The sequence below is a fragment of the Falco peregrinus genome, chromosome 6 (assembly GCF_023634155.1).
Source record: "Falco peregrinus isolate bFalPer1 chromosome 6, bFalPer1.pri, whole genome shotgun sequence".
Lineage (NCBI taxonomy): Eukaryota > Metazoa > Chordata > Aves > Falconiformes > Falconidae > Falco > Falco peregrinus.
Window position 1 is genome coordinate 21,543,179 of NC_073726.1, and position 23,889 is coordinate 21,567,067.

Here is a 23,889-nt window from a genome sequence, read left to right on the forward strand (position 1 = left end):
AATGGGGGGGCACTGAGTGCCCGCCTGGGCTGGTGCACCCTTCCCCATCCAGCATGGAAGCTGCCGGGCAGCCCCAGCCCCCAGTGCCTCAGGGCCTGTGTGCGCTGTATGGGCAGCCCTATATGCTGTGTAGGGGCCCATATGTTGTGTAGGAGGCCATCTGTGTTGTATAGGGGCCTGCGTATGTTGTGCAGGTGCCCATAGATGCTGTGTAAGAGCCTGTATATGTAGTGTAGGAGACAGTGTATGTTGTGTAGAAGCCTGTATGTGTTGTGTAGGCACCCACATATGTTGTGTAGCCCGTATGTGTTGTGTAGGGGTCCATATATGCTGTGTAGAGGCCTGTGTATGTTGTGTAGGGGCCAGCGTATGTTGTATAGACATTTGTATTTGTTGTGTAGGTGCCCATGTATGTTGTGTATGGGCCTGCCTGGCAGCCAGCACAACCACACGCAGCTTGGCCAGGCTGTTCCCTCTTGCCCGCTGTGTTTCAGACACGTGGGCCATTGTGCAGTGGGTCTGACACCCTCCATCGCCGTCACCACCATCTTGGCCCGGCTCCAGCACCCTGCCCATGGATGCACAGGCAGTGGTGTGGTTGGGGGGGAACAAAATCCCACTACTGCAACTGAAATCAGGGTGTCCCCCCACCCCAGCTCCTGGCACATTTATCGCCTCCATCATCTCCCCTTGAGACTGGCCATGCTCACCTACACACCCACACCTGAAAGGCCAGGGCTGAGGCTGCTTTCTGACACAACCAAGACCCAAAGGCAGCTGCTTGCCCGCCCGCACCCCTGGCTCCCCCTGCTGCATCCCTGAGTTTCCCCTTTGCATCCCTTGTTTCCCATTTGCATCCCTGTGTCCACCCCCTGTATCCCTGGTTTCCCCTCCACATACCTGGTTTCCCCTCCACATCCCTGCCTCTCCTCTCCATCACCACTTTCCGTGACCCCATTCCATCCCACCCGGGTGTTTTTCACCTGTGGCCCCCTCCATGTCCCCCCACCACTGTCACACATCCCTGTGCATGCAGTCACACCTTCCACACCAGCTCGAGCTGTGCCTGAGAAGGGTCACTGGCTCCTGGCACGGCTGTTACCAAATTCCACTTTCCTGAAAGGGCTCTTCATTATCACCAGTTCTGCTGTCCTTATCAAGGACGCCGCAGGCTCCCAGATAAGTGGGGACCCTTCCCTGCCAGTATGTTTCCATTACAACTGGGTCACCCTTAGGCTGCCTAGGCAGTGCCAAAGCCTGGGTGCTGAACCCTGTGGCTGGGTGCTGAATGCCACACCTGGGTGCTGAACCCCACAGCTGGATGCCGAGCCCCACGGCTGGGTGCTGAACTCCATAGCTGGACCCTGAGCCCCACAGCTGGGTGCCAAACCCCTTGGCTGGGTACTAAAGCCCATGGGCAGGGGCTGGAGCCCCCCTCAGCCCACAGTGCCGGTGCTTTCCTGCTGTGCTGGTCGCCTTGGCACAGGGCCTGCGGCGGGTTTGATGCTGTGCGGAGGTGTTTGATCCCGGGCTGTGAATGGCTGTGGGACTGCTCACATGGGCTGGCACTTGGGGGGTGGCCTCAGTGGCAGGGAGCTGCAGGAGCCCCCAGTGTCATTGCCAGGGTGAGGGGCCAGGGCTGCAGCCAGGATGAGGAGGACCCCTGTCACTGTGTCCTTCTGTGGAGCATCCCCTGCCCTGTGTCCTGGGATGGAGCTGGGCATCCCCTGTCTTGTGTCCCGGGATGGAGCTGAGCATCCCCTGCCCTGTCTCCTGCCATGGAGCTGGGCATCCCTTGTCCCGTGCCCTGGGATGGAGCTGGGCATCCCCTGTCCTGTCTCCCAGGACGGAGCTGGGCATCCCTGCCCTGTGTCCTGCCATGGAGCTGGGCATCCTTACCCTATGTCCCAGGATGGAACTGGGCATCCCTGCTCTGTGTCCCAGGATGGAGCTGGTCATCCCCTGTCCTGTGTCCCAGGATGGAGCTGGGCATCCCCCACCCCGTGTCCCAGGAGTACATGGTGCGAGGGAGCCCACCCTGTTGCCCAGCCAGGAAGAGCCCCCCCAGACAGCCCAAGCTGTGGGTGCCCCTCCCTGTGCCAGGGCAGCCCACATCAGGGAATGGCAGCTGCCAGCACCCTTCCCTGGTTATGCCAGAGGCCAGGGTGCTGCCACCACCTGGGTGCCAGCACAGGGCCAAGGGAACACGTGGCAGTGGTGGCGTTGTGGCTGCGTGAGCAGCACTGGGGGACACGCCGCTCCTGCTGCTCACGAGCGAAAGCAGGACACGCAGGGACGGGGAAGCTCTTTTCATCTTGGCCAGACTCATCCCTGGCCCTGCGCCGGCACCCGAGCGCGGCCACCCTGGTGACGATGAAAGCAAAGCCGGGGCCTCCCCACCATGGGCACCCCATCAAAGGGACCAGCGGGGGCCACGCACTGCTGAGCTGCCCGTGTGCGTCGATGGGGCCTGGCTGCGTCGGCCCTGTTTGCTTTGGGGCAGGGATGACATTTTGGGTGTCTCATGGCACACCGGGCCAGCCACCCCTCCCCACCTGCCCGGGAATAAAATCCCTCAGGGCTGCTGCCCAGCTCCCCAGAGGGTCCGAGCCAGCCCCTGCTGCCTTGCAAGCTCTGAAGGGACACAGGTGAGTCCCTGCGGCCACATGGCGGGGGGTGGGTGGGTGCTGCACTCCTGCATCCGGGTGCCCTGGCTGCAAGGCATCCCCTGTCTCAGCCTGCAAGCCACAGCATCCCAGGAGTCCCTGCAGCCCTGCACCCTGTGCCCTGCAGCCCTGCATCCCTGCACCCTGCACCCTGCACCCCCTGCAGCCTGTGCCCTGCGCCCTGCACCCCGTGCCCTGCACCCCTGCACCCTGCAGCCCTGCGCTGTGCCCTGCACCCTGCGCCCTGCACCCATGCACCCAGCACCCTGCAGCCTGCACCCCTGCGCCCTGCATTCCTGCATCCCCACACCTAACACTCTCCATCCTGCACCCCGCATCCCTGTAACTCCACACCCTCCCACACTCTGCACCCACATCCCCCGCACCCCTGCACCCTGCTCCCCTCCCTGCTGATGCCATCTCACTGCTGCTCCCCTGAGCACCGCTGGAGCACCCTGACACACACCCCCAGCTGCACCCTATGGGCTCCCCTGCACCCACTGCTGCAACCACAACACTGCCAGCCTGGGGGGGGGCCCATGCACCCCTGTTGAGCGTCCTGCCTGGCCCTCCTGCTTCCGGGCACAGCCCCCAGAGCAGAGCCCAGCTAAGCCTGGCAACAGGAGGGCTGGGCAGGGGGCTAGAGCACCCATAGGGTGGGGGGCTCAGCAGGGACCTGAGCACCCCCTGTCCTGCCGCTGTCCCTCCCTAGGGAAGGGACTGATGGAACCAACGAGGACGTTGAGGCTGGGGCTGCTGGGCTGCCTGCTGTTTGTCCCCTGGCTGCGCGGTGAGTGCCGGGGTGGGGGGGACACCGCAGTGCCCCCCACTCCTCCCCACTACCTGACCTCCTACCTTCCCCACAGGGCAGGAGCTGGCTGCCTGCGCCTGGGGCTGGGTGCCCTTCAACGAGGGGTGCTACAGCTTCTTCCCCAGGGAGCTCAGCTGGAGAAGGGCAGAGGTGAGGGAATGGGGGGCGGGGGGGACATGGGTTTGGGGGTGACCCTCTATGGCCACAGTGCCCCACGGTGCTCAGGAGGGATCTGGACTTTGCTGGTCACCCTCCAGGGCCAGGCACTGGGGTGCCAGCGCCTCCCAGGGTGGTGATACTCCTCTCCAAAGATGTCCTGGCCCCGTGAGGGAGCAGCTGCCACCATGGTGGCATCACAGCTCCCTGTGCCAAGGGAGAGCCTCCAGCTGTTCCAGGCACCCTGTGCACCCATGTGGCCACAGCATCACTCCTGCCACCCTCACCCTTGGTGGATCCAAGAGCGGGTGACCAGCGGTTGGGCACCAGGGCTAGGGGGTCAGGATTTGGGGTCAGGGGCCAGGAGTTGGGGGCTGGGGTTGGGGCTTGGAGGCTGGGGACCAAGGATTGGGGTCAGGGACCAGCCTCCAAGCCCCAGTTTGGGGTCTGGGAACAGGGGTTGGGGTTGTGGACCATAGGTCAGGTCAGGTCAGGGTCCAGTGTCACCCTCCCGTCACTGCCACAGGCCTTTTGCCAGCGCTTTGGCACCAGCACCCACCTGGCCTCGGTGCACAGCGCAGAGGAGCACCGGGCCATTGCTGCCCTGCTCTCTTCCTCCTACCCTGGCGAGGACAGCGAGGAGGAGGATGAGGATGATGGCATATGGATTGGCCTCCACCGTCCCCTGGGGGTGAGTGTGGCCCTGGGGCAGAGCTGGGACTTTCTTGGGACCCCCAAGACCCACTCTCAGCAGCCTCAAGTGGGGCTGGTGGCATCAGCCAAGGGGTTAAGGCGTCACCCTCTGCCCGCCCCACAGAGCCGCCGCTGGCAGTGGTCAGACAGCTCAGAGGTGGACTATGGCTCCTGGCACCAGCAGCCCGGCCCCAGGAGGAGAGCCTGTGCTGCGCTGCAGGATGGCGCCGGTGAGCATGGCCCCGACGGTGGCATCGGGGACCCGGCCATCAGGTGACCCCAGCCACCAGTGTCCATGGCCATCAGGGTCCCCAGCCACCAGCCACAGCTGGGCAGCCCTTGGTGGCAGGTGGCACCTGGGTATGCACGCACACACAGACATGTGCACATACGTGCTGTGCAGGAGCAAACACACACATATGCACACCTGTGCCCTGTGCACACATATGGATGCACACAGTGCACGCACATGCTGCATGCACATGCACACACAAACCTCATGCACACACGTGCACACATGCATACTGCGCGCACATGTATGCACAGTGCGTACACACACATGCACACATACACGCCATGCGCACACATAGACAGCCCTTGCACACATATGCACACACGCAGCCTGTGTGCCCCACGCTGCATTCTGGATGGCAGGGCCACAGGGTGGCCATGCCAAAGGAGCCATGGGGGTCCCGGGAGGCTGACAGCCCCTTTCCCTTCCAGATTTCATGACGTGGTACAGTGATGCCTGCTCTGAGAGAAAACCCTTCGTCTGCAAGTCCAGCGCCTAGAGCCGTGGGCAGTCCCCCAGCGCCAGCCACGCTGCCTTTATCTGCTGCCCTGCCTGCCACCACTGTCTGCCACCCCTGCCTGCCACTCCTGCCGGCTGCCCTTGCCTGTGCAGCCTGGCTGCTGGCCATAGTAAAGGTCCCTGAGCCCAACCTGGTCTGCACATCCTTCATCCCCTGCGCCTGGGGCCTCGCTGCCCGGCTCTGGATCCCACACTGCCCCACAGTGCCGTGGGGCTGGGGAGGGAGGGACCCAGCCAGGGCCGGTGGTGCTGGGGTCACCCACCAAGCACCGGGTGCAGGGACAGGGACGGAGAGGGGTCTGGGCAGCCCAGGGCAGGGAGAGCTTCTACTGGAGGAAAAGCTGGGGCTGGCAGGGTGAGCCCTGTGGCACACCCCACAGGACCCCCATGGACTCTGGGACACTCCCATCACGCCAGTGGGGCTCCTGTAGTTTCAGAGGGATCCAGTGGCCTGTGTGGGACCCCTGTGATGCCCAACAGTCCCCCAAGGTGGTAGGTGATCCACGTGGGACCCCCATGCAAGAGGATCCCCATGGTTTCTACTGGAGGGATCCTATGTGGGATGTCACACAGCTCTTATGGGACCCCTATGGCCCCCCTGAGACCCTTACGATCCCTCCTAGGACCCCCATGGCTCACATGGGACCCCCAACACCCCCAGCAAAGCCCCCCAATCCCACAGACCCCCTATGGCCCCATGGGACACCTGTGCCCTGGGATCAGCCTCTCCTGCAGTAGGACAGCCCCATGCCCAAGGCTGCCTGCATCCCCCATGTGCCCATGTCCTGCTTGTGCTGCCCCCGTTCCTGTCCCCCTCCCGGTCCCGTCCTGGCTGCCCAGCGCAGTTTGTTGTGCAGATGCCATAGTAACTGGGATAGGAGTGCCCGGCCAGAGCTCAGCACCGCTTGGGGTAAGGCGCCTCAGCTCTGCCGGGACCACCACCCCAGGGGCTGTGGGTGCGTCCGTGGGGCACTGGGGCTGTATCCAAGGAGCACTGAGGGTGTACCTATGGGGCACTGGGGGCTGTGTCCATGGGGTGCTGCGGGCTGTATCCATGAGGTGCTGGGGGGTCTATATCCATGGGATGCTAGGGTCTGTATCCATGAGGTGCTGGGGGCTGCATCCATGGGGTGTTGGATGATCTGAATTCATGGGGCACTGGGGGGGCTGTACCCATGGGGTGCTGTGGGCTGTATCCATGAGGTTCTGGGGTCTGTATCCATGGGGCACTGGGGGGTCTATATCCATGACGCTCTGTGGGCTGTATCCATGGGGTGCTGGGGGCTGCATCCATGGGGCACCGCGGGCTGTATCCAAAGGGTGCTGGGCTTTCTTCCCTGTGGCTGTCAGGACTGTCGCCCCTGGGTGCTGAGCAGGGGGTGCCGGAGGGTGCAAGGCCCCGGAGTTCCCCAACCATTGTGACACCAATGCCACTGTCACCATGCTACCAGCTCCTTGCCCACAGATGGCCGCTGGTGCCCAGGCTACAGACCCACGTCTCCGCCAAGGGGACTTGGGTGGTGGGCACCGGCAGGCGGTGGGGCTGGGGCGGGGACTTGGGGCTGAGGGGACATCGTCTCTGCCAGCAGGGTCTGCCATGTCAGCCAGCGCCTGGGTGGGCAGCTGGAGGCCCCACCGCCCCCGGGGCCCCATTGCCGCTCTCTACAGCAGCCCTGGGCCCAAGTATGGGCTTCCCACAAACGTCGGTGAGTCGGGGCCACAGGGGGCCTGGGGGGCCACAGTGCCAGTGGGGTGCCAGGGCCTGGGAAGCCAGGCGTCCCACACCCCACCGAGCACCCCGCCTGCGCAGGCTACCATCTGCATGACCCCTCCCGCGGCCGCGCACCTGCCTACAGCTTCGGGGTGCGTACGGGGGGGCAGCGGGAGGAGCGCTCCCCGGGGCCAGCATACCTGCTGCCCCCTGGGACCACCGCCAAGGGCAAGGACGGGACCCCCGCCTTCTCCATCTATGGCCGCCCCCGTGACCTGCCACCCATCCGCACCCCTGGGCCAGGTAAGGCAGGGGCCAGGAGCCCCCCAGGGGGCCGGCAGGGCTGGGGACCCCCCAGCTGTGCCCATGGCCCAGCTTCCCCCCTGCTCCCCAGGCTGCTACTCCCCGGAGAGGGCCAGCAGGGTGGCCTTCCCCTCCGTGCCCGCCTGCTCCCTCCGCTCCCGCACCCAGCAGGGCTCCAAACAGCAGACACCAGGTAGGAGAGATGGGGGCCAGGCTGGGCCCCCCACCATCCTCCCTGGGCCAGGATGGGCCCCCCCATTGTCCCTGATCTGGTCTGGGTCCCCCACCATCCCTGGACTGAGCTCACCATCATCCCTGGGCCGAGCCCCCCATCATCCCTGGTCTGGTCTGCCCCCCCCCATCCCTGGGCTGAGCCCCCCACCATCCTCCCTGGGCCAGGTTGGGCCCCCCATTGTCCCTGACCTGGTCTGGGTCCCCCACCATCCCTGGGCTGAGCTCCCCGTCACCCTCAGGCAGGGCCCTCCCTCCCCACCTCCCCAGGGTTCACCGCCCACTGCCCCACCTCAACCTGGCCCCCCAGCAGGGCCCAGCTGAGCCCCATTTCCCCCAGGGCCCGCAGCCTACCAGCTGCCCCCCATGCTGGGGCCCCGTGTGGTGAGCAAGAGCTCGGCCCCCAACTACTCCATACCGGGACGCAGCAACGTTGGTGCCTTCTACCAGGACCTGTGCAAGGTGGGCGGCAGGGGGTTAGGGCTCAGGAGGTTGAAGGTCCTGGGGGCTGGGTGCCAAGTGGCTGGGTGCTGGGGTGCCGGGGAGCTGGGTGCCAGGGGGCTGAGGGGCCCAGGGGCTGGGTGCTGGGGTGCCGGGGAGCTGGGTGTTGGGGTGCCAGGGGGCTGAGGGGCCCAGGGGCTGGGTGCTGGGGTGCCGGGGAGCTGGGTGTTGGGGTGCCAGGGGGCTGAGGGGCCCAGGGGCTGGGTGCTGGGGTGCCGGGGAGCTGGGTGTTGGGGTGCCAGGGGGCTGAGGGGCCCAGGGGCTGGGTGTGAGGGTGCTGGGGAGCTGGGTGTTGGGGTGCCAGGGGGCTGAGGGGCTCAGAGGCTGGGTGCCGGGGTGCTGGGGAGCTGACGGGTGCAGGGGCTGGGTACCGGGGGACATGTCACCACACCCTCTGCCCGCAGACACCGGGGCCCTGCAGCTACCGTGTGGTGGACACCGACGTCTACAAGCGGCGGGCACCACAGTACAGCATGCTGGCGCGCAAACCCATCCCTGGTGACACCACCACCAAGCCTGGACCCGGTGCCTACAACCTCCAGCAGGTGAGGGGCTGCCAGGGGTCCCAGTGTCACGGGCAGCGCAGAGGATGCCAGTAATGGTGGGGACAGGGTCCACGAGACCCCCGGCCCTCACCGTCACTGTCTGTCCCACCCAGCAGGGCCAGCAGCGGGGGCTGACATTCGGGATCCGGCACTCGGACTACCTGGCTCCCCTCATCGTGGATGTGCTTGACTAGGGGGGGGTGTGGGGCCGCAGTGAGCGATGGAGACAACCAGTGCCAAGAGATCGATGCGTTGCAGCCAGAGGCTCTCCTGCTGTCCTCGTGTCCTGCCGTGTCACCCACCTGGGGCTGGGCAGCAGCACCCAGACACTGCGGCCATCCCAGGGCGGGTGGGGAGTGCTGGCCCCCCATGAGCAGTGCCCTCCTCTCCTGGAGGAGACCCTGGCAAGGCCATGGAGGAGGGAAGCAGGGCTGAGCTCTGGCCACAAAGCCCCACGGTTGGGGCAGTGCATGCTGCGGATGGAGGATGCGCTGCCCACACCAGCCCTGTCCCTGCTCCAGCCCCATCCCCACCACCTGCCCAGAGCACCCAGCTGGCACTTTCTGGCTGGTCACGCTGTCCCATCCCATCCCCATCCCATCCTGTTCCTGTCCCCATCCCACCCCTGTACCATCCCCAGCTGCCCAGCCATGACCCCTGAGCAGCAGGGGGGCTGCCACAGGCACTGCCTGTTCTGTCCCCGTCCTGTTCCTGTCCCAGCTGGGCAAAGGGCACAGGACAGCAGTGAGCCTCCGCTGGGGCACTCTGCCCACAGTGCCGTGGCCCCACTGCTGTGCCAGGACTGCCACTTGCATCTCCCTTGGTGTCCCCCCGCTGTGGCCATCCTGCTGCCACCTGGGCTTGGCTCTGACCACAGGTGCCCATGCTGGGCACTCAGCCCCCTCCGTGGCACCACAGCCTTCAGCCCCTAGGCAGGCCACCCCAGTGGCTGGGTGGAGGGTACACCTCAGGGTGTGGGTTGGCACTGGGAGCACCGGCCAGGGAGGGGGCACTCACCGGTAAAGTGCCATTGGACTCCCCCCTGTGCTGAGGGTGCTGTGGGTGCTGCAGGTACCATGGGTGCTGTGGGAGCTGTGGGTACCACGGGTGCCATGGGACCTGTGGGTGCTGCACATACCATGGGTGCTGTGGGAACTGTGGGTGCCATGGGTGCTGTGGGAGCTGTGGGTACTGCAGGTGGGGATGCCAACAGCTGGGCAGGTGTGGCCATGCAAAGCCCTCAGGCATCGCCTGGGGTTGTCATGTGGGGAGTGGGGGGCCCGAGGGGCCCAGCCCCCCCCCCCCCCCCCCCCGACCTCTCCCCGCCTGGCCTGAGCCTCATCCACTGCCCTGGGGACAAAGTCCAGCACCGGAGACTCCTCCTTGCCGCAGCAGCAGGTGCAAGCTGTGCAGGACCGGGTTGCGAGCCGTGCAGGACTGGGTGCCAGCTGCGCAGGACCGGGGTGCCAGCTGCGTGGGACAGAGGTGCCAGCTGTGCAAGACCAGCAATGGCTGCCCAGGCCTCCCTCCCAGCCCTCATCCGCAAGAAGCGGGATGGCGAACAGCTGGAGGATGAGGAGATCCAGAGCTTTGTGCGCGGTGTGACAGAGGGCACCGTGCAGCAGGGCCAGATCGGTGGGCACACGGCAGGGTGGGGGACACAGACCAGGGATGTGCCGAGGGGATGGAGTTGGGGGCAGGCAGAAGGAGGGGTCATGGTGAGGGGCACAGCCAGGGGCACAGTGGGGGCTGTGGCACAGGGATGTGGTGGGGAACATGGAGGAGGCATGGCTGGGACAGACCTGGAGGGGGGCTGGGGACATGGCCAGGGGACCCGGCAGAGGGACACAGCAAAGGCCAGCACAGTGGGGCACATGGGAACACGGCCAAGGCGGGGGGGAGGCTGCAGCTGGAGTGGGGGACCCAGAGGAGGGTGGTGGACCGGACAGCAAGGCAAGGCCCAGGATGCAGAAGGGGCTCATGGGCAGGGGATGCAGCTGGGGACCGCCCTGCAGGGATGAGGGGGAGACCCCTGGGATGGGGCAGGGGTGCCGGAGCTGGGGGGCTGCAGGGCCCAGAAAAGGGAGCGGGGTGGGGGGGATCACCTCACCCACCCCCATGCCCCCCAGGCGCCATGCTGATGGCCATCCGGCTGCGGGGCATGGATGCGGTGGAGACGCTGGCGCTGACGCGGGCCATGGTGGCCTCGGGCCGGGTGCTGGCCTGGCCCCCCGCCTGGGGGGGGCTGGTGGTGGACAAGCACTCGACAGGTGGTGTGGGGGACAAGGTCAGCCTGGCCCTGGCCCCTGCCCTGGCTGCCTGTGGCTGCAAGGTGAGTGGGGAAGGGGGGGCTGGGCCAGGCAGACAAGGCTGGGCAGGGGTCCTCGTGCCCCACCAACCCACCCACTCACCCACCCTGCACCTGCAGGTGCCCATGATCAGTGGCCGGGGCTTGGGCCACACAGGGGGCACGCTGGACAAGCTGGAGGCCATCCCCGGCTTCTGTGTCTCCCAGAGCCCTGAGCAGGTGAGGGATGGGGACGTGGCTGCCACCACAGTCACCCTGCAGCACACCTCGAGGAGGCCAGGGTCTCCAACAGGATGCAGGGTGCCAAGGGGATGTGGGATGGCCACGGGACATGGGACACTGAAGGGATGTGGGATGCCGACGGGACACAGGATGCTGATGGGGTGTGGGATGCCGAGGGGATGCAGTGCACCAGTGGTCCCGCAGATGCAGAGCATCCTGGAGCAGGTGGGCTGCTGCATCGTGGGGCAGAGCAAGGAGCTGGTGCCAGCTGACCGGGAGCTATACAGCCTGCGGGACGTCACTGCCACCGTGGACAGCCTGCCCCTCATTACAGGTACAGGGGAGGCAGGCACCCTGGTTGCACGTGGGGATGGGGGGGGGGGGGGGGGGGGGGCAGGCAGTGGGACGAGGGCAGTGAGCCCAGAGAGGCTGTCCCGGCCCCAGCCTCCATCCTGAGCAAGAAGGCGGCAGAGCGGCTCTCGGCGCTGGTGCTGGACGTCAAGTTCGGGAGCGCAGCCCTGTGCCCCACGCAGGAGAGCGCGCAGGAACTGGCCCACAGCCTGGTGAGCCCCTGCTCCACCCGAGACCCCCAGCCTCGGGGCCATGTGCCCCCTGCTCAGCCATGCCTGCCGCAGGTGGTGGTGGGCGAGCAGCTGGGCATCCGCACTGCGGCCGTGCTGAGCCGTATGGACGAGCCGCTGGGCCGCTGCGTGGGCAGCTCGCTGGAGGTGCTGGAGGCCCTGGAATGCCTGGAGGGGGGGGGCCCCCCCGACCTGCGGGAGCTGGTCACTGCCCTGGGTCAGCCATGGGCACAGGGGGTGTGGGAGGGGCACGGGGGCGCATGGCCGGGGGGACAGCCCCACACACAAGTCCCTTCCCCCAGCCCAGCACCCCCTGCAACCTCAGGGTCCCTCTTACCCCCAGCCCTGTCCCTTCCAGCCTTGGGGTCTGGCCCTGGTCCCTGTCTTCCCCCCCTCGGGTCCTGTCCCATGCCCCCCAGCCTGCCTGCCCATCCCCTGACACACCCACCCTCCCCACCACCTTCAGCCCACTCCCCACAGCTGGTGCTTCACCCCTGCCACGCTCTGCCCCCCACTGTGCCCAGGTGGTGGTGGGATGGGGTCCCCAGAAGCAGTGGGATGGTAGAGCAGGGGTCCCAGCAGTGGGGCATGGTGGGGAAGGGTCCCAGGGGCAGGGGGGAGCCCCAGGGACAGGGGTCCCAGCGGTGGGGTGCCAGCCTGGGCCCGCAGGCGGGCTGCTGCTGTGGCAGTGCGGGCTGGCCCCGGCGGAGGAGCAGGGCCGGCAGCAGCTGGCGCGGGTGCTGGATGATGGCTCGGCCCTGCGCACCTTCGAGGCCATGCTGGGGGCGCAGGGGGTGCCCCCCAACATCGCCCACCGCCTCTGTGCCGGGAGCCCCCCGGAGCGTCGCCAGGTCCTGGGGCAGGCAGGCACCCTTGAGGAGCTGCCCGCACTGCGCGGAGGTAAGCCGTGGGTCTGCCCACGTAAGATGGGGTCTGCCCTCCCCAGGCCCACAGCCCCCTCCCCTGCCTCACAGCCCACCTCGCCAGCCCCCTACCCTGCCCTCCCCAGCCCCACACTGCCCCCCACCCCATACCCCTTCTGAGAGGCCAAGGGCTCCTCCAGTGCCCCGGGGTCCCTGTGCCCCCCTGTCGCCCCCCCCAGCACCCTCTGGGATGCCCAGGGCTTCCCTGGCTTTTTTCCCCGCCTCCTGGGGTCCCTGGCTGCACCCCCTGCCCCGCATCCCTGGGCACGGGGCACCCCGCACACCTCAGCCCCCCTGCATGCCTCTGGGTCCCTGACCCCCAGCCCCACACCCCATATGCCGCCCCCCCCCCCCGTTTCGGGGGCTGCCCGGCCCCCGCCGCCGCCGTGACCATCCCCCCCCAGGCTGGGTGCAGCGGGTGCAGGCCTTGCCGCTGGCCCACGTCCTGCACGAGCTAGGGGCCGGCCGGGCGCGCGCCGGGGACCCCGTCAACCCCCGGGTGGGCGCCGAGCTGCTGGTGGCCGTGGGGCAGCGCCTGCGGGCAGGTAACGAGGAGGGGCGGGGGGCGGCCCGGGGGGGGCCGGCGGGGCCGGGCCGGGCCCCCCACGGCCCCCGCCCACGGTCGGCCTCCCCCGCAGGCGAGCCCTGGTTGCGGGTGCACCACGAGGGGGCGCTGTGCGCTGCGGCGCGGCGGGCGCTGCAGGCCGCGCTGTGCCTGGCCCCGGGCCCGCCTCGCGCCCCGCCGCCCCGCCTGGCCGCGACCATCCTGCCCGCCGGGGCCCCGCGCCCCCGCTGACGCCGCCGCCGGGGGGCGCCCTGCGCCGCACCGGGCCGGGCCCGCGGCCGGGTGAGGGTCGGGCGCCCCCGGCGGCCGCGCGGCGGGACGTGCAGGCTGGGAGCCGGCGGCGGGCGGGGCGGGGCGCAGTGCGCGTGCGCGCTCCTCTGCCCCGCCCCTTCCGCTCGTGGCGGCGCGGAGCGCACCGGGCGTGCAGGCGGGCCGGGGCTCGGGGTCAGAGGGCAAAGGTCAGCGACGGGCGGAGGGCACCTGCAGGGGTGAAAGGGCGCGGGTGGGAAGTTGCGGCGGGCTGGAGGCGGGGGGCAGGGAGTCAGCAGCAAAAGGGATGAAAGGAGGGGTCAAAGGGCGACAGGGCACAGGGTGGAGGTCGGAGGGCAGCAGGGGCAGCGGGTCAGAGGGCTGGGGCAGGAGCGGCGGGGTGAGGGGTCAAAGGGCAGGTGGGGACATACACTGAGGTGTCCAACGGCAGCAGGGGGACAGAGGGCGGGGGGAGAAGCAGGGGGCTGAGGAGTCAGAGGGCCGCAGAGGGCAGAGGCTGAGAGGCCAGAGCAGGGGCGGTCAGAAGGCAGGAGGCTGGAGGTGTGGGGTCAAAAGGGACGCGAAGGGCAGAGGGGAGGGGCTCACTCCCCCTCCCCACAGCCCCACCATGTTCCGGGCCCTGCTGCCGGCCCTCCGCCTGCCGTGCCGCCTGCCCACACCGCGGGCCCTGCACAGCCCGGCCCCGAGGCGACTGCCACTGGGGCGGCGGGTGGCGGTGGTGGCAGCGGCGGGGGCAGCGGCGGGGGCAGCCTGGCTGTACCTACGGGAGGAGAAGGCACGGCGGCGGCGGGCGCGGCGGCGGGAGGAGCTGCGGGCGCTGGCACTGGGCCAGGGCGACTTCCAGCTGCTGGACCAGGAGGGGCGGCGGCGGTGCAAGGCCGATTTCCGTGGGCAGTGGGTGCTGCTCTACTTCGGCTTCACCCACTGCCCCGACATCTGCCCCGAGGAGCTGGAGAAGCTGAGCCGGGCCGTCCGGCTGCTGGAGCGGGAGCCAGGCCTGCCTCCTGTCCAGCCCCTCTTCATCACCGTCGACCCCGAGCGTGATGATGTGGCAGCCGTGGGGCGATACGTGCGGGACTTCCACCCGCGGCTGCTAGGACTGACCGGCAGCCCCGAGGAGGTGCGGGCGGCCAGCAGCGCCTACCGCGTCTACGCCAGCGCCGGCCCAAAGGACGAGGAGGGCGACTACATCGTGGACCACACCATCTTCATCTACCTGCTGGGCCCTGACGGGCTCTTCCTCGACTACTACGGGCGCAACAAGACAGATGCACAGATCGCCCATAGCGTCCGCCGGCACATGGATAGCTATGAGCCAGTCCTGGAGTGAGGACAATAAACGCACCTGTGCCCCACCAACGCCTCCTGCAGCCCCGGGGACCCTGGCCACCCCCCCCAGAGCAGCTGCCAGCCCCAAGAGGTGGAGCTTCCTCCCCCTCCGCCTGGATCCCCCAAGACAGCAGAGCATTTACCAGCCCCTGGGTTTATTGTCAAGGGTGTGGGGGAGGGTATGTTCAGGGGAGACCCTTGCTCAGGGGCAGGCGGAGGGGGGCTGGAAGGTGTGGAAGCGATCGTGTGCTCGCTGGTAGGTGAGGAGCCGCAGCTGCATGGTGTCCACTGCCTGCTCCAGCCCTGGGCCCTGCGCCAGCTCCACTACGTAGTCATTGGCCTGGGGAGAGAGGGGAGGAATAGCAAACAGTTGGGTGGGCTGGGGGGGGGGGGAGCAGAGCCCAGGAGTCCCCCCTGCAGCCCCCCTACTCACCAGCTGGAGTGAGGCCAGCATGTAGCGGCACACCTCGAAGGCAGGCTGCCCTGCCACCAGGCTGGCGAAGGACTGCCACTCGCCCAGGGCTCCACACCTGTTCCCTAGCATGTCCCCGTAGCTGTGGATGTCAAAGGCGGCTTGCTCCTCCTGCGGGCAGAGCAGGTTTAAGCACAGGGAGGGGGCTGCTAGCCCCCTACCCACACAGGTACCTGCCTGCCCCCGGCCCCCTGCCCGCATGGATCCTTGCCTGTTCTTGCAACAGTGGCCCCATCCTCTCCTCCCAGCAGCGGATGTTCTGGGACAGCTCCGTCTCCTGTGCGTACTTCTGGGAGTCAGCAATGAACAGCTCCTGTGGGGAGAAGGGAGAGGGGGCACCCAAATGCTCCTGCAGCCTGCTCCCACCTGGCACCCACCCTGGGCTGGAGCCCCCTGCCACTAGTGGCACATCCCCGCCACGTCCCCACACCAGCCCACTGCCAGCAGCGCATCCCTGCCGTGTCCCCACACCAGCCCGTCGCAGTCACCTACCACATTCCTGTGCACCAGCTCCTCGTAGCCCAGCAAGCCCAGGTCAGGGGCACCTGCAGGAGGGCAGAGTGTCACCTGTTGCGAGGCCACACAGCCACCCCCTCCACACCAAGTGGGGACAGGGGAGGCTCCCAAGGGCGGACAGGGGTGTTTGGGAGGGGTTACAGCAGCAGCCCCCCTGGCTGGCAGCATGTCCCACTGAGGCCATGGGGCTCGTGCCAATGGGAGGGCACTGGCCGGACCCTCAGCGCTCACCTAGGGCTTCTTCCCTCAACTCCTCCAGGGCCTCAGGCAGGATGTCGTTGTACTCCACGGAGTCATCTGCCAGGAGGGGAGAGCCACTCAGCACCTGCCGGGCCTGGTTCCCTCCCAAGGGCCACCCAGCAGCTGCTACCGCTGGAGGGGACAGGACGGGATCACTGGCTGGGGCTGGGGGTGATGCGGGGTGCCGAAGTACGAAGTACCTGCTCCTTCGTCGCAGTCAGCTCTGCGTTCTTCCTCCAGCAGGTCCAGCTCCTCGCACAGCAGCAGCCCCTGGTGGAGAACAGCCCTGAGCACCCCCACCCTGGCTACCCAGCCCCCCCAGTGCCGAGGATGGTGGGAGTGGGGGCAGGGGTGCAGGCAGGAGGCCAGGAGCACCGCCCCTTGCACCGGGTGCTCCCCCTGGCTATGCTCACTTACTCCTCGGCGCTGCAGGTGCTTCTGTGCCGCTGCCCGCTCCTTCAGTTGCTTGCAGTACAGCACCTCCAGGTCTGCGCAGAGATGGGGCTCAGCCTGGGCAGCACACCTCTGCGTCCCTCCCGGCCCCCATCCCAGCACACCGTGGCCCTCAGGGTGCCTTTCTGGGCTCCTCAAGTGGCACAAGCTCTGCCCTTCCCCTCCACCCTGCCACTGCTGCCAAAGCCGAGGCCCTTGTCCCCTGGCCCCCCGGCGCAGGTGGGGCTTTGCAGGCGGTGGAGGGGAAGTTTCATTCAGCAGTGTGCAAGCCTGCCCTCCAAATAAAGAGGGATAGCTACAGGACTGAGATTGTTCTAGATTCCCAGTCTCCAGAACTTGCCCCAGTGAGGTGCCCTGCTGCTTTTCAGCCCCAAACCCACACAGGGAGGCACACGGCTGCTGGAAGCAAAGTGCCGACTCTCCACTGGGTCCTGCCACATCCTGCTCACCTGTGAATGTCGGCCCTTTTCTCTTGGTTTTCTTGCTGTCAGCGACATTGCTGTCTGGGGAAAATTGAGACAATTAAAAGTTCCCAGGATGGCCACCAACAGCTCCAGTTTAGCAGCTCCTGAGTTCTAACACAGCGTGCTCTGCCCAGCATGGCCCCACCACCTCTGGGGATGGAGGGACTGCTGCTTTTACCTCTCCTCCTCCCCCAGCAGCAACCCCTGCTGCACAAGCTACCCACCATTATTTCAGCTGCTATTATGCAACACTCTCTTTGTGCCAGCTATGAACGCATTCTGCTTAACACCCTGCTGAGCTGGAAAGCTCTGGCCAATCTATTCCCTCTTAGATAAGTTGCCCCATTCTCCTCAAAGCTTTGGTTAAGGCTGAGGTATGAGCCCAGGTGAGGAGATCCTGGGCCAAGGAAGGTGATTCGCATCCTGCTCAGTAAATAGGATGCCATTTACTGCGAGACCAGGACAAGAGCGGAGACACCAACTGCTACAGGACCAAAGCCACTGGGGAACGGGGCTGGCCAGCACCAGAGCACACGCGGCAGAAGGGTTTCAGCAAGGTGCTTCCTGGCAGAGAAGGGTCCTGCCACGAACTTGGCCAGATCACGGCAGGAAACTCACACCACGATACTCACAGGCTGCAGAGAACCATTTCATGAAGTCCTGGAGCTTCCTCGCTCCCTTCCTTTTCCGCTTGCCACTGACCACATCATCCAGGCCATATGGCACCAAGAAGGGCCTCCCTGGAAGCAGGCAGAGATCAGCAGCCCTGCAAGCAGCATTGGGTGATGCAGGGAGTCCCGTGCCACTGCTCTAAGGGCAGCCCAGCCACCCCTGAGGCTCCAAGACAGAGCAACTGCCCCCGCTCCCAGCCCCCTCTGCACATTATGGGGCTGGGAAAGACCTGCTGTGGCTCTGTGGACACTGAAGGACAAGTGACTGGGAAAGCTAGCCTTCCTGCTCCTATGCAGCTAGGCCCTGGCCCCTCCAGGGCAAACCAAAACCCAGGGAGCAGCCCCTCATCCCCAGCGCCACCTCAAATACCTTTCTTGAACGGCTTGTCCTCAGTGTCACTGAAAGGGTCAAGGCTTTGCCATGGATCCAGCATCTCCTGGCAGAAGAATCAGCACAGATGAAACCAGCAAAGCTCCCTGCAGCACCCCGGGCTGGGTGCACAGGAGCCATCTGGCCCGGTGGGTCCCCCCACCATCAGCACCAGCGCAGCACAGTGGGAGGGGCAGGGATGTCCTGGGGCTCCCTAGTGTCCCACGTGGATTCAGAGAGGCTCCCTGGCTCTGGGCCCCCCTACCTTGATGTGGGCTTTAGGATCCTGAGCAGGGACTCGCTCCCGCAGCATGCGACTCTTCGCCTGGGGCAGGCCCTGGCAGACACAGAACAGCCAGTGAGTTTCCTGTGGCACCAGGCTTCGAAGCGCAGGGAGCAGGGCTCTGGGGAAGGAGTGAGGCAGTGCCCCCGTGAGCCCCTGCCCACACCTACCATCTGGGCCTCGACGTGTGTGTTAGCAGCTGGAATCATTTCTGCATCATCCTCCAGGGCCCCAGGCATGTCACCCTCTCCACCGCTGTCATCACCTGCAGCACCTGGTGGGGGAACGACATGGGTAAATGCTGTAAAAGCCTCTGGGATCTCCCGTTCCCACCCCATCTACCAAGGAGTTCCCCTGAGGAGTTTTGTTTCTCATGGCCAAGGGGCCAGCTGAAGCTGCTGAGAGGACTGGACTACCTCCATGTAGCAGAGGGCAGGAGCACCCTGCGCAGCAGCAGCTGCCCGAAAGCACCCGGCCCTGCCCGACGCGCAGGCAGGAAGGACGAACGGCCGGGTCTCCCCTCAGCCCGCTGACCATGCACACCTCACCTCTACCTTCAGAGAAGCTCAGCACCCGGATGGGAGCCATGCCAGCACTCACACGCTCCTTCCCTCTGTCAAGGCTGCAGGACAGTACTGCTGAGGTGACAGAGGCGAGAGGTAAGCTGCCGCCCCAGTAGGCGGGCTGCCCCTGCCTGCAGGAGCCCCGGTGAGGCCAAAAGCCACGGGCAGCAACCCCCCTGCAGCCAGGGGGCAGCTGCTGGCATTCAGCACCCTGCTCTTGCCCAGCACCTGATCATCTCGGGCAATGAGGGGCCCTGCTCTGCTGGCAGGTAGTTTTGCCTGAGGCAAGCCACAGCCACCTCTCCCCTGCCCCAGGGAGCTGGGCTCTGGAGGCAGGCAGCCAGCAACGCACCCCAGGCTGCCTCCCCACCAGCACTGCCTCCTGGCTGGCAGTTCTGTGACCACCCGCACCCTGAGCCCCCTCGTACCTGCCTCTGTGCTGGGGCCCTCCCTGTGCTGCTGCTCCTGCAGGCAGATGGGGGAGAGGCCTGACAGCTCCAGCAAGAAGGCTCCAGTGGCGTGCGGAGTGCTTGTGTTCATCCAGAAATCCTTCCGGCTGGCAAGGATCTCCCCTTTCCGGCTGAGGGCAAAAACCCATCAGGGGATGCCCTGAGACCAGGGGGATCTCCATGGGCCCAGGGAGGGCGATGCTGGTCTGCCTCAGGGGGAGCCCTGCTGGGGCGTCTCCAAAGCCAGAGTGCCCCAGCTCCAGGGTTGGGGGGGGATCAGTCCCAGTCCTCCCAACGGCCACCGTCAGCTTCTCTGGCACAAAGTCCTGCCTGGATTTCCTGGCAGAGCCCCAGCTTGTCCCTTCCCTGGGGACCTTCCTGCCCTGCCTTCACCAGAGGCCATTCCCAGGAGGACCTGCACACCTGTGGGATTATCCTTCTTGCCCGCTGTCCAGTTTTAATTGGGGAAGTGCTACTTCCTTGGCTAAGGCACAAGGAAAGCTCAACCCTACTACAGTGATGAGGTGGGGGGAACACCAACTAAAGCCTCAGGGGCAGCCAAGGGGCATAGCGAAGGGAGCTTTCACCTGAACAGAGGGTTGTTTTTCTTCTCAGCCTCTTCTGGAGGGACCAAACACATTGGAGTCAAGGGAACAATGTTCACAGCCTGCAAAAGTAAGGTGGCAGGAGGGTGGCTGCCCCCACACAGGCTGGGACAGAGCCTGGGGAAGGCACACAGCACAGCACAGCCACCATTCCCGCAGAGCCTGGCCAGTCCAGTGTCTGGCCCCAGGCACCTCTGGGATTCATCTGGGGAAACCCCAGCATGGGGAGGGACAGAAAAGGAGAATGGCTTCTCTTACGTTGGGCTGATGATCCTTCTTCATGTCCACATTTGCCTGGCTGGTGTCCTTGAGGTCATCCAGGGAGAGGAACTGCCAAGAGAGCCCCAACAGTGGTCACTTTGGCTTGGTCTGCTAGGCCACACCGCCACTGAGGGACCCTAACTGGAGCCAGGGGGCGGACATGGGGTGCCCCCACGGCTATACTGTGCCAGCAGGACAGACCCGGCAGGAGAGACAACAGAGCTGCAGCTTCTGAACTGCTGTCACAGAACAGGAGTGGGGCTGGGGTGTGCAAGCACTGCGAGGGTAGCACCCAACAGGCAGGAAACAAGCAAGGAGGGAATGAAGGTGCCCACTTCCATGGAAATGGTCCAGCCCCAACAGCTCCTTCAACCCTGGGGGACAGAGTCCTGAGGAAACAGCCCGAGTTTGGGATTAAGAGAAGGAAGGCTGAGCCACAGTGTGAAGAGGGGGGTCCCCACGTGCTGCACAGGAGCTAGCTCTTCTCCAGGAGGGCTGTGAGGTGGCAGGTCCCGTCCCTCAGAGACCAGTCCAGTAGTCTTGCGACAAATTGCTCACCAAGCGCTTCTGCTGTGCCCAGGGCAGAGCAGGAAGCCATGGGGTTAAACATTCCCTGCTAGGGAACAGCAGGGGAGCATACACAGGAGATGGCAGCAGTCAAGAGTGCTGGAGGCAGCCCCCTCGTACCCTCACAGCAGAGACCAGCTCCGCCCACACTCACAAGCCACTGAGCACTCTGCTCCCCACACAGCAACGCAGCACACTCACCTCCACCTCTTCCTCAGTCCTAAAGCTTGCGTCGGTGTCTTTGCCATCCTGCCCCACAGAGCTGGGTTGTTTTTCACGCCTGAGTCAGGGAACAAACCACACAGTCAGGATATGCCTGGGGCAGCAGCAAAGGGCTGGAGGCAAAGCGGCAGCAGGTTCTGCCCAACCCTGCTGCAGCAACCCTAAGCAGTCCCACGGTGCTACAGACAGTGCAGAGAGGTGATGGTATGACTGTTAGCACCATAGAACGGCCACACCACCAGCATGCTCCCCCAATAAGGGTGAGCTCACATGCTCTTAGTGCTCCTCTGCACCTGCCCAGGAAGGAGGCAGGGGGGCAGGGGCTGCAAAGGAATTGGGGCTTGCAGGACAAGGGGATTCAGCCTGCCTGACAAATCCCAGCTGGAACAAAAACATCCTGCCAATTCTGGCTTGCAAGCTCCATTACAGGAACAGGAGGGAACGCTTCCATTTGATCCCACAGCACAAAAATAATTGTCAGAGACTTTTGGAACCTTCCACAGCAGCTTCATGTTGCTCCAGCCCAAGCAGAGCCTCTTTCATGTCCTCTGACTCAATCTCCCTGTGCAGCTGGCAATATTTCCTACAAACGGGGCTCAGTGCTGTGCAAAGCAGAGGCGGAATGGCTCCTTCAGGAAACTTGTTTGCGTGGCTTGAGCCAAGCAGTTGTTTGGAGTGCAGTGCAGCACAAAAACCTTGTCTTTCCCCAAATGCCCAGGCCGGGCACAGGAGGTTGCTGTTAGCTGACCTCTCCTCAGCGCAAAGCATGCTCAGAGCCGGCACCAGGCAAGTTACACAAGGCAGCTTGGGGGCTGCAGCAGCAGAGCCTCACTTTCATCAATAAGGGGAAAAATAAATCACAAGCTGCTTTGTCACACAGGACAATTCATTTTCTGCCAAGATTGACTCTGTGGGACACTGCCTTCTCCTTACGCAATGGCAAAGTGCTGCGGCAAGAAAACTGCAGAATGATGCCACTGGAAGAGGAGCGCAGCGCATGGGACAGGCATTGCTCCAGGCTCCCTGCGCTGAAGGCAATCACACAAGAGGCCTTCTCTACAGCCACAAAAGTCCTTCTGCTTCCAAGAACTTTTTTACAGGGCTGGAGACTGGTGCTGCAATAGGTTTGTCTGGGTTTTTTTTAAAGCAACGATTGCCTAGCGGCAGAGCGGTCAGTGGTAGCAGAAGCAACAGAACCTCAGCAGGAAAGAAAATGGGGAAGGGCTCGGGCCTTACTGCAACATGGAGGGCAAGAGCAGCAAGGCAGAAGGACATAGCAGCATTTTCTGCCAAGGCAGTGAAGGTACTGGAAGGCAGAAGCCCCAAGCCCTGGCAGAGATCCCTCTCTGTGGCACAGGGAGAACTCTACTTACTTTTTATTGGAGATGAAGTCGAGTGTCTGGTAGACCAACAAGTAGAGATACTCCACCTGCAAATGAGCAGCCAGAGACTTGGAGAAGGAGAAAGCAGCTCCCAGAAAAGCTACTCCAGCTGATGCTGGGATGAACCACTGCCCTAATCTTATCCCCAAGCAGCTGGAGTTTGGTTTCTTGATAATCTTGTTATTCTTTTCACTGTTTAAGCCATTCTGAGGCCAGATTTGGGGCAGCAGGGATTTTGTATTTGATCCTCTAAAGAAACCGCTAAACACAAAATTCTTCCCCTTTTCCAAGCTGCCAAGCCAACACGCATAAAGAGGTTGAATTTAGGAATTATGAATTTATATCCTTTTGTTTCCATTAGTTGTTATTACATTCACGTCCTTCAAAACCAAGGGGCACTGCCCAGAGTGGCCCCTATGGAGCTCGGCCTCAGGACTAATGGCTGAGGGACTGCAGAATAGGCAGGGTGACAGGAGCAAGGCCATGACGCAGCAGCCGCTGCTGCTTTCCTCACCTTCTTACTGTAGATGCAGGCAGAACCCTGGATCAACAGAGCTGCTTCAATGAAGTTCATGGTTGTTTTGCCATTATCGAAGGAAATGCAGATTTGATCCAGCTGTAAAACAGGTAAAAGAAGGAAAATGACACGCTGATTCACAGGCTAGCTTTGAGGGTAGCACAGGGACAGGGAAGAGTCAGGAGTGTCAGCAGCGTGCTGGGGGGGCACAGAGAGAAAGTCCCCCCATACAGGCAGGGTTGAAGGGCATCACCCCAACCTCCCCAACCCAGCACATGGGACGTAGGGGGCCCCCCTTACCTCCTCCAGGTACTCCCCGAGCTGAGCAGCTACATCCACCTCCCAGTTCTTGGTGAGGTCACGGATGGGCTGCAGGAGGTGCAGGAAGCGTGACTCCACCTCCTCCATGGTGGCAGTTCCTGGTGGAGGAGCTCACAGCACCCTCGGCAGCCAGACAGAGCCCCAGGGGTATGTAAACAGTTTTAAACCACTTGATTCTTGACAGATGATCCCACAGGTGATAGCTGAAGGTTACAGGTCACTTCCAATTAGGTACAGGTGACATCTGGCAATAGCTGGCTAGCATAGATATCTGAAGTCAACTGGATTTCAGTAGAAATACAAATTCATAGACTCATTTAGGTTGGAAAAGCGAGTCCAACCATTAACCCAGCACTACCAAGCCCACCACTAAACCATGCTCCCAAGCACCATCTACACATCTTTTAAATACTTCCAGGGATGGTGACTCTACCCTTTCCCTGGGCAGCCCGTTCCAGTACTTGACAACCCTTTCAGTGAAGACATTTTTCCTAATATCCAATCTAAACCTCCCTTAGTGCAGCTTGAGGCCTTTTTCTTCTCCCACGGTACTTGGGAGAAGAGACCGATCCCCAACTCGTTGCAGCCTCCTGTCAGGTAGCTGTAAAGAGCGACAAGACCTCCCCCCAGCTTCACAGAAAAGCAGAATACTACCGGAGCAGCACCTCAGAACCCAGAATCACAAAACTTAACACCGTCTTTCACCCCGTGAGGCAGCCGTGGAGAGACGGGACACAAATCCACCCGGACAACCGAGCCGCTCCGAGATGGACACCAGCAGCAAGCTCGCTCGCCCACCCCAGGTAACGCTGACCCCAACACTCACCGAGCACCGCCAGCCACCCCTCCCCGCCGCCATTTTGTGTTTCCCGCCCAGCGGAACGCGCGGGGCGGGGCGTGTGACGTC

The 23,889-nt window shown here is 64.4% G+C and overlaps 5 protein-coding genes across 11 annotated transcripts; 4 read left to right on the plus strand and 1 right to left on the minus strand.

Moving 5' to 3' along the window:
- Positions 1–3,389: 3,389 nt before the first annotated feature.
- Positions 3,390–5,117, plus strand: LOC129784689 (rheacalcin-2-like). The gene is made up of 5 exons (XM_055807354.1): positions 3,390–3,485; positions 3,538–3,627; positions 4,160–4,324; positions 4,451–4,556; positions 5,050–5,117. The coding sequence occupies exons 1-5, from the start codon at positions 3,390–3,392 to the stop codon at positions 5,115–5,117; spliced, it is 525 nt and encodes a 174-aa protein (XP_055663329.1).
- A 1,502-nt stretch (positions 5,118–6,619) lies between these two features.
- CIMAP1B (ciliary microtubule associated protein 1B) lies at positions 6,620–8,791 on the plus strand. The gene is made up of 6 exons (XM_005243501.3): positions 6,620–6,843; positions 6,948–7,151; positions 7,243–7,344; positions 7,723–7,844; positions 8,288–8,428; positions 8,542–8,791. The coding sequence occupies exons 1-6, from the start codon at positions 6,735–6,737 to the stop codon at positions 8,620–8,622; spliced, it is 759 nt and encodes a 252-aa protein (XP_005243558.1). The 5' UTR covers positions 6,620–6,734; the 3' UTR covers positions 8,623–8,791.
- Positions 8,792–9,823: 1,032 nt separating this feature from the next.
- Positions 9,824–13,309, plus strand: TYMP (thymidine phosphorylase). The gene is made up of 9 exons (XM_055808470.1): positions 9,824–10,063; positions 10,558–10,760; positions 10,857–10,955; positions 11,163–11,292; positions 11,403–11,521; positions 11,594–11,756; positions 12,209–12,439; positions 12,867–13,007; positions 13,101–13,309. The coding sequence occupies exons 1-9, from the start codon at positions 9,937–9,939 to the stop codon at positions 13,256–13,258; spliced, it is 1,371 nt and encodes a 456-aa protein (XP_055664445.1). The 5' UTR covers positions 9,824–9,936; the 3' UTR covers positions 13,259–13,309.
- A 68-nt stretch (positions 13,310–13,377) lies between these two features.
- On the plus strand, positions 13,378–14,652 carry LOC129784752 (protein SCO2 homolog, mitochondrial). Its single transcript, XM_055808471.1, has 2 exons — positions 13,378–13,485; positions 13,898–14,652. Exon 2 carries the CDS (start codon positions 13,905–13,907, stop codon positions 14,625–14,627), a length of 723 nt encoding a protein of 240 aa, XP_055664446.1. The 5' UTR covers positions 13,378–13,485; positions 13,898–13,904; the 3' UTR covers positions 14,628–14,652.
- Positions 14,653–14,764: 112 nt separating this feature from the next.
- Positions 14,765–23,886, minus strand: NCAPH2 (non-SMC condensin II complex subunit H2). 7 transcript variants are annotated; one of them, XM_055808465.1, is made up of 21 exons: positions 23,809–23,886; positions 22,962–23,185; positions 22,659–22,760; positions 22,136–22,191; positions 20,742–20,820; positions 19,971–20,042; positions 19,695–19,774; positions 19,087–19,238; positions 18,644–18,733; positions 18,266–18,369; positions 18,078–18,149; positions 17,813–17,879; positions 17,404–17,511; positions 16,757–16,810; positions 16,272–16,342; positions 16,055–16,124; positions 15,846–15,911; positions 15,591–15,643; positions 15,310–15,411; positions 15,060–15,209; positions 14,765–14,966 (listed from the first exon to the last, which is right to left on the minus strand). In XM_055808465.1, exons 2-21 carry the CDS (start codon positions 23,067–23,069, stop codon positions 14,829–14,831), a joined length of 1,794 nt encoding a protein of 597 aa, XP_055664440.1. In that variant the 5' UTR covers positions 23,070–23,185; positions 23,809–23,886; the 3' UTR covers positions 14,765–14,828. The 7 variants fall into 7 exon arrangements, with proteins under 7 accessions (XP_055664440.1, XP_055664439.1, XP_055664444.1 ...); XM_055808464.1 differs by having other exon boundaries at positions 22,962–23,240; positions 23,809–23,870; XM_055808469.1 differs by having other exon boundaries at positions 18,650–18,730; positions 22,962–23,263; positions 23,809–23,870.
- Between the last annotated feature and the right edge of the window lie 3 nt (positions 23,887–23,889).

Coding starts and splice junctions, on each gene's coding strand:
- LOC129784689 (XM_055807354.1), top strand. CDS start 3,390: ATGGAACCAACGAGGACGTTGAGGCTGGGGCTGCTGGGCTGCCTGCTG. Junction 4,325..4,450: donor GCCTCCACCGTCCCCTGGGG/GTGAGTGTGGCC, acceptor CCCGCCCCACAG/AGCCGCCGCTGGCAGTGGTC. Junction 4,557..5,049: donor TGCGCTGCAGGATGGCGCCG/GTGAGCATGGCC, acceptor TTTCCCTTCCAG/ATTTCATGACGTGGTACAGT.
- CIMAP1B (XM_005243501.3), top strand. CDS start 6,735: ATGTCAGCCAGCGCCTGGGTGGGCAGCTGGAGGCCCCACCGCCCCCGG. Junction 6,844..6,947: donor TGGGCTTCCCACAAACGTCG/GTGAGTCGGGGC, acceptor CCGCCTGCGCAG/GCTACCATCTGCATGACCCC. Junction 7,845..8,287: donor TCTACCAGGACCTGTGCAAG/GTGGGCGGCAGG, acceptor CTCTGCCCGCAG/ACACCGGGGCCCTGCAGCTA.
- TYMP (XM_055808470.1), top strand. CDS start 9,937: ATGGCTGCCCAGGCCTCCCTCCCAGCCCTCATCCGCAAGAAGCGGGAT. Junction 11,293..11,402: donor CAGCCTGCCCCTCATTACAG/GTACAGGGGAGG, acceptor TCCCGGCCCCAG/CCTCCATCCTGAGCAAGAAG. Junction 11,522..11,593: donor AGGAACTGGCCCACAGCCTG/GTGAGCCCCTGC, acceptor TGCCTGCCGCAG/GTGGTGGTGGGCGAGCAGCT.
- LOC129784752 (XM_055808471.1), top strand. CDS start 13,905: ATGTTCCGGGCCCTGCTGCCGGCCCTCCGCCTGCCGTGCCGCCTGCCC.
- NCAPH2 (XM_055808465.1), bottom strand. CDS start 23,069: ATGGAGGAGGTGGAGTCACGCTTCCTGCACCTCCTGCAGCCCATCCGT. Junction 18,150..18,265: donor CACACGTCGAGGCCCAGATG/GTAGGTGTGGGC, acceptor TGTGTCTGCCAG/GGCCTGCCCCAGGCGAAGAG. Junction 15,644..15,845: donor GTTGAGGGAAGAAGCCCTAG/GTGAGCGCTGAG, acceptor GCCCTCCTGCAG/GTGCCCCTGACCTGGGCTTG.